This window comes from Alligator sinensis, unplaced genomic scaffold (assembly GCF_000455745.1).
Source record: "Alligator sinensis unplaced genomic scaffold, ASM45574v1 scaffold390_1, whole genome shotgun sequence".
Classification (NCBI taxonomy): Eukaryota; Metazoa; Chordata; order Crocodylia; family Alligatoridae; genus Alligator; species Alligator sinensis.
Genome location: NW_005842890.1, coordinates 536,491 through 543,654, shown reverse-complemented (window position 1 = coordinate 543,654; position 7,164 = coordinate 536,491). Strand labels below are relative to the sequence as shown.

Genomic DNA, 7,164 nt, shown 5'->3' with positions numbered 1-7,164 from the left:
ATCAAGGTGCAGATTCCCACAGGAAGTTAGAAGGTATCTCTTTCCTAAAAAGGCCAGTGAGGAGAGAGAGATTCTGATCCTGTATGTCCCAACACAGGAAAACATTGGTAGTATCACTGCAGAGTGGGCACATAAGGCAAGACTGGACATCAGAAGATTTGGGTTTCTCCTAAGCTCTGCAACTCACTCTGGATGACACTGGCCAAATAACTGTCTTTTTTTTAATTAATGTGCACAGAGATCTCTGGAGCCTGCAGCCACCCACATCTCTCCCAAATGATGGCATGGAGGCCAGTACTAAAAGAAAAACATTTTTAATAAACAGATATTGTATCATCACCATCTTTCATGAATTTTCCTTTACAGAAAGATAAAGCATAATCTATGAACAATAACAGCTTCTGCGCATATATATATAATATTATATTATAATACAATATATACATTAACCCTGCAAACCCAGGCTCTGGACAGGGTCCTATTTCATGGGAGAAAAGGCAACAACCCCAACAGCAATGAACAAAATGTAGTTACAGAAAGCTTGCCCCTCTGTGAAGGAAACAGACAAAGCCATATCCATTCAGAGTACGAGGGGGCACCTACAGCCAAGGGGCAGTTTTGGAGGGGATACTTTGGGTCAAATTTAGACATTTGGTTTGAGAATCATCTCTGGAAACCATCTGTTCTTTACATTGTTTCGTCACTCAGGCTACCAGGCAATGCACCACAGATGTCTTCATCTCACCTGCCTGTGCTGGGAGCCCCTAACACCAGTCTGCACTGCATTTCAGTGTAATGGGAGGAAGAACTTCAGACTTGGGATGCATTTTCAACAACTCTGCTAGAAAGAAGACTGCACCAAGGGACAGGGGAAGCAGGATGGACCCTTAGGAAACACTGTACCCATGACAACCCACTTGCTGCCACTACTGAGCAGTTACTGAGTTGGGTAGAAAACCTAGAAGCTAAGAACTGATTAACCCAGTGCAGCACCATCCCTGCCTGGGCCTAGACTACAGGAACAGGGCAGGTGGGAACAGACTGCCACAGGGAAGGCGACAGGTGTTCTGTACAAGGTACTTTTCTTGCACAATGGCCCACTGGGCCTCTCCATCCTCCAAGGGATCTTAAATGAAAAACTACGGCTTGTCTAGGCTGCTCTGCTGAAATGCTCTAATACCTCCTTGATGCCTCAAAAACAGCAGTAAAGGTAGTGGTGAACCCCTTCTTGCCGGAGTGGGTAAGGTCCATGTGGCTTCTGTGCTCAAGAAGCATGGCCAAACAGGAGTCACTGAGCAACCAATCCAGAAAGGAAACCTCTGTACTGTCAACTAACAGGCCCTGCCCATCTTTAGGACACTAATGGGACTTGAGTCAAAGCAAGGGGTTAGGGGAGGGTGTCAGAGCTGGCTGGGCAGTGCTGAAATATGGTGTCACTTTAGTTTAGCTCAGCTTTGGGGTATGGGCACCCAGTTCTAGTCGAATCCTTCATCATCATCATCATCATCAAAGAAGGAATCACGCTCTAGATTTTCTGACTCATCATCATCATAGGTAAAATTGTCATCATCGAGGTCTTCATCATCATATTCTTCATGCCACTCAGGGACATATTCCTCATCTTCATCCTCCTCTTTGCCCCCCTCATCTGTGTCTGGGGAGTCAGAGGCCCCATCAAATTTTAGCCTGTGCAGAAGCAGTAAAAAGTCAGCATGAACAAGTGTTTCCTGCCCTGAAATCTCAGCCAGGCAGGCCAGTCCAGACAAAGTGGCAGACCTCATAACTTTCCCCTCTGCCTACACAGAGAAGTTACTTCAGATTCCCCAGCTAGAGTCAGAGTAGCAACCATGGCACAAGAAGTGATTGGTCAAAGACTGTAGCAATTTTCCCTCAAAAATGGAGCACTGATGCTAAGGTCCTGACTAAGCTGATTGTGACTGCATACGCGGGAAAGAGATGCTCCAGGAAAGAGCTGCTCCAGTCAGGCACCTGTCTCATCTCCCTCTCCAGGAAATCTTTGATCAGGTCACTGATAAATTCACACAGCCTCTATAACTACTGTCTAAAAATGAAGCCTTACCTGCTGTTCCCTGCCTCACACTCCTAACCTAAAACTGAGGCAATGAGGATGTTCTGGGGATATCCCCTGCTGCCACTACTGAGATCCATCTTTAGCGTTCTTGAGAGCAGTGGCAGGAAGCATCCCCAGGGCACCCTCCCTGCCTCACTTCTAGGTTTGCAGTGTATGGGACAGGTGGCAATTTGGCAGGCCCTATTTTTTTTGGCAGCACCCTGGAGGCAGCATAGTCCTGCCTCAAGTCATTTACTCTGACGCTGTGGTTCTGGAAATATTTAAAGCCCAGGCCTCCTGGAAAAGGACTGAAACCTTGCCTTAGGAGAAGTATGGAAAGGCTCACTTTGGTTGGCTTTTCCTTCTGTCACAGACATTAGATCCGACTAGCCAAAAGCTCAGCTTGGTTTTACGAAGGCTCACAGGACAGTAGGTAGAAACAGCAATTGGTCAGAATGGCTTAAACCTCAGGGCAGTATCTCAGCTGACAGTAACCAGTAACAACCACTTCAGTGGAAAGGTGTAAGCAGTCACAGATGTGGCACTCTGCTAACTCCATTCTATGGCTTTTTAATCCCTAGCAGTTACCCCTGAAGGATGCAGCTTAATCTCTCTTCCAGAATACACACTGCCATAAATTACTATATCTGAGGATATTGCTAGCTCAGTTTTCCAAACTTTTGGAGCCTGAGGCACACTTTTTTCTGGATTAAAATGGGCAGCACGCTTCACTTTTATACCTAAAAAGGTGTGCGTGTGTGTTTGAATGCATAACATTTCCCCAAAACAAAACATATGTCATTTCCCTGCCAGAGGGAATCATACCAGGGCTGAGCTGTACCGTTAAAAAAAAATAACTCCATAACTGCCAAATTTTGTGGCACCCCAGCTGAAGATCACTGTGACAGATCTAATTTAGAAAAGATAGGGAGCTAGCTGGTGTCACTTAAGAACAGAATGGGCAGGACCTCCCCTCCTGTGCCTTGTTCCTTTACACTGTCTACCCCCTCCCAACCCTGGTTTGTACTTCACAGGGGGAAAAGGCAGCCCCTGCTGCTGAGGCTGACGCAGCAGGGTCTTACACGCTGGCAACCACCCCCACAGCGCCTCCTGCCAGCTCCAGAAACATTGCAGGAGTGGAGAGAACAAGCCAAGTTGCTCTTCAAACCATTCATTATATTATACACTTATAACTCTTCTTTGTCTCTTTCCTAGGATAAAGTTCTTGGTGTTTCCAATCTCCCTTTACTTGAGTTTCCAAGGCTCTTCAGCATCTTCATTGCTGATGTGATATGAACATCCTCTAGCTCTCTAATATCACCAATATTTGGGATGCAGAGTGACCAATACTGAAAAATGATATGACATTTCTGGATTATTCTCCATCTCATTTTTAAGGATTCAAACCCTTTGTTTTCTTTGAAATCACAGCTGCTCAGAGTGCAAAGGTTCCACTGACGAAGGGTGTATGTGCCCAATAGCTTGCAAAGAACTTTTTTCCAACTATTTAGTTCGTCTGATACTAGATATCACATCTACCCAAAGAATCTTGCCTGCCAGGGTTCCATTGAGATGCTTATGGTGACACCAAAGTCACTCTCCCAAGTTGATACAGTTAAATCAAACCCAGTATGGTATAGGAATAGCTACTGTCACTAACCCTTCTATATCTCACATAACAGAAACTCCAGCACCCTAACTCCCCACCCCACACCTTTCCACTTCACACAATAGAAAGAAACTCACTCTTTATAAGCAGGTGCTACATTAGGCACATTTGACAACTTCACTTCCCTCTGATCAGAACCTGGCCGGGCCTGGAACCCCACACGGAAATCCTGTCAGGGTAGAAGAAAAGTCAGAGAAGCAGAGATGCAGGTGGGACTAAGGGTATAAGAAGCCCGTGTGTTACCTTCTGACCTGCTGTCAATTCCCCCTCACACATGTAATGTGTGGCACAGCTGAGAGGTTCACAGCCTGTGACTATAATAATTAGCTCCCTTCCTGTGCCCCACCCTCAACCTCCATTACATCCCTAAACTGAAATTATGTCAAAGGCAGGACAGGCCTTTGATAAAAAGTAGAGGTTACCTGAGTAGAGTGTTGCAGAATTGCTAAAAGCCTTTCCTGGATCCTGCGCACCAGCTCCAGACCAGTGTTGAAATGTTCTGCTTTGAGCAGCTGAACACAGGAGGCCAGATCTTGGCACTGCAGCAGGGTCTCCTCTGGAACACAACGTAAGCCAGAGTGACAAAGTTGCAAGGGAAACAGGCTGGAGACTCCTCCACAGAAGCTGGACAGAGTGCCAATCAAATCTACTGTCCCAACCCACCAAGCCACAGACGCAATGCCTTAGCAAGCTATGTGGCTTATTTACCCGTTTTCTTATGCTGAAAGTCAGAGGAAGAGGAGGAAATGATGAAGACTTCCTTTTTCTAATGTCATAGCTTGCCTGCAACCAGATTATCTTTCGATAGCATCCAGTCTGGTCACGCAAGCTAAGCAGTCAGTCAGGCCAAATCAATCCTTGGCTGAGATCAACAAAATAAAAAGCTGGTGCTGGTGAATAGCTGGGCACTCTTCCCTTAATAGATAGATGCAACCCTTCTGCCCAGGCAGCCATAGCTTTCTTTACACCATCCCGGGACAGTAGCCACCATCATAAAGCAAACACTGGCTCAGTAACACTTCTCACCCAAAAGGATTTGTAAAGCATTAGTGTGTAGCTCCAGGTTCTCAGTCTGCTGTTCCATTATATCCAGCTTCTCAGTGTCCTGGTTATAGTAGCTGTAAACACAGGAATAGGCCAGCACCTGGAACAGCACAGATCACATTATCAACTTCTTCCTGGGCCAGCTCCAAAACAATCAGAAGAACCCTGACCTGGGAATCCATGCAGTGGAAAGGCAAGTAGCACCAGAACAATGGCAAAGACTCACAAGTCTGTTAGGATTTAACCAGCCACAACATTTACAATTTAGACCTGTAATCAGGAGATCATCATGCCAGCTGGTCTTTCAACTGGTGGCATAAATGGACGGGGCATGTATACACATAAACATACATGAATAGGAGGCCACTAGCCAGAGAACCAAACAAGCAGTGACCATGTATATGTTCTGCACAACTGTTGGATGCAGTAATAATTAGCTTAAGGGGAGTGTAAAGAGGATCTAGCCTGGCAGCAGGTGGCATCCACCTAACAAAGAGGGGAAAGACTTTTTTTTTTTTTTAATTTTTTTTTACACACTTGCTATTATAATGAGGAGGTCTTCATAAAACTAGGTTTGCCGTGGGGTGCAGACAAGAGCCCAGAGATAAGTAAAGAGCCAGGGACCTGGATAAAAACCTAGTAGGGAGAAGCAATAATGGGAGCAATGTTCTATGGGAGAAGATAGGACTACCATTTAGATATCTGACATGTTTATATACTGGTGGGAGAAGCATGGGGAATAAACAGGAAGAATAGGAGGTCCTAGTACAATCATGGAATTCTGATGTTTTGTGATTAACTGGGATTATGGAGATGTGGTTGGATAGTTCACATGAATAAAGTACTGTCATGGATAGCTGTAATGTGTTAAGGAAGGACAGGCAGGGAAAAAAGGAGAAGGTATTGCCCCATACATAGAGGAGATGTATGGTATTCGGAGATCTGGTATGAAAAGGAAAGCCAGAGGGGGAAAACAGTAGGGGAAATGCCATGGTGGGTCTGTTGTAGGCTACTAAACCAGAAGGAAGAGGTGAATGAAGCCTTCTTTAAACAACTGACAGAAGTTTCCAAACCATAGGAACTGGTGCTCAGGGTGGGGGTTAGGGGCTTTAATTACTGAAATAGTTGATGGTAGGGAAACACAGCAGTGCACAGGTTGTCCAGCAGATTCTTAGAGTGTGTTGAGTTTGGTACAGGTGGTAGAGAGGCCAGCAAAGGGGGAAGTTCTTCTCGACCTGCTGCTCACAAACAGGAAGGCATTGATTCAGAATGTGAAGGTGAAGGATACTCTGGGTGACAGTCAAGGTCATGAGGGGAAGAAGGAGATCAGCAGAATATAGACAATGGACTTCAAAAAAGCAGACTTTAGCAAACTCAGGCAACTGGTGGCCAGAATCCCCTGTGAAACAAGTCTGAGGGGAAAAGGAGTCCAGAAGAGCTGGCTTTACTTTAAGGAGGCCATATTATGGGTGCAAGAGCAAACTATCCCAAAGTGATGGAAAATAGGAAGTGCAAGAGGAGACTCACCTGGCTAGACAGCAATCTCTTCAATGAGTTGAAACTCAAAAAAGGAAGCCTACAAAAAGTGAAAACTTAGTCACAGTACTACAGAAGAATATAAGAGTACTGCACAGGCATGCAGGGAGAAAATTAAAAAGACCACAGCATAATTTGAGATGCAAATGGCAAAGGACATACAGGGCAATAAAAGGAGATTCTACAAGTATGTCAAAAGTAAGAGAAAGACCAAAGAAACCATAGTTTCATTACAGAAGGCAATCTAGTTACTGTATTAACCAGAATCCAAGATGACTCCATTCAAAATGATTCCATTAGATTCTGTACACGGAAAATTTATAAATCTGTTACAGTTTTCCCATGTACAAAATCTAATTATTGGAGGGCTATCTTAATTTGTCCCCCCACCACTGCAGAGTGAAAGTAGTGGCAGGGGTGGAGGTCAGAGAAGTCAAGTAGCCTGACTTCTGACCTTTAATCCCCCCATACCTTCCTCTCTCCCATTTGTCTCTTCCCACTTGCTCCCCCTGCTACTAGCCCCAACCATGCTGCCTGCCCCACCTGTCCCTGGCCTCTCCCATGCCTGTACCACTTAGCCCCTGCCCCCCACTGACTGCCTCTCCCCCCCACCAAACAACCCTCCGCCATCCCCCTGCCCCCTACTTACCCCCAGCTCTAGCTGGGCTCCAGCCCCACTCCAGCCTATGGCACAGACCATATGGCTACTCTAGTCCCAGCTCAGCCAATATAGCAACTATTGTGGTGGTAACAACTCCAGCCAGGCTCTGGAGCTGCTACCAGGCCAGGATGGGGTTGGAGCAACCATATGCTCTATGCCCCAGGCTGAAGAGAGCCCAGAGCC

At 45.9% G+C, this 7,164-nt stretch overlaps 1 protein-coding gene across 1 annotated transcript in view; it reads right to left on the bottom strand.

Moving 5' to 3' along the window:
• Window positions 1-589: 589 nt before the first annotated feature.
• Window positions 590-7,164, bottom strand: part of CUL9 (cullin 9) — an 85,329-nt gene continuing 78,754 nt past the window's right edge. The window contains 4 exon segments of the mRNA XM_025192092.1: window positions 590-1,686; window positions 3,818-3,909; window positions 4,163-4,296; window positions 4,767-4,884. Of these exon segments, the coding sequence (XP_025047877.1) occupies window positions 1,476-1,686; window positions 3,818-3,909; window positions 4,163-4,296; window positions 4,767-4,884 (555 nt within the window). The 3' untranslated portion in view covers window positions 590-1,475.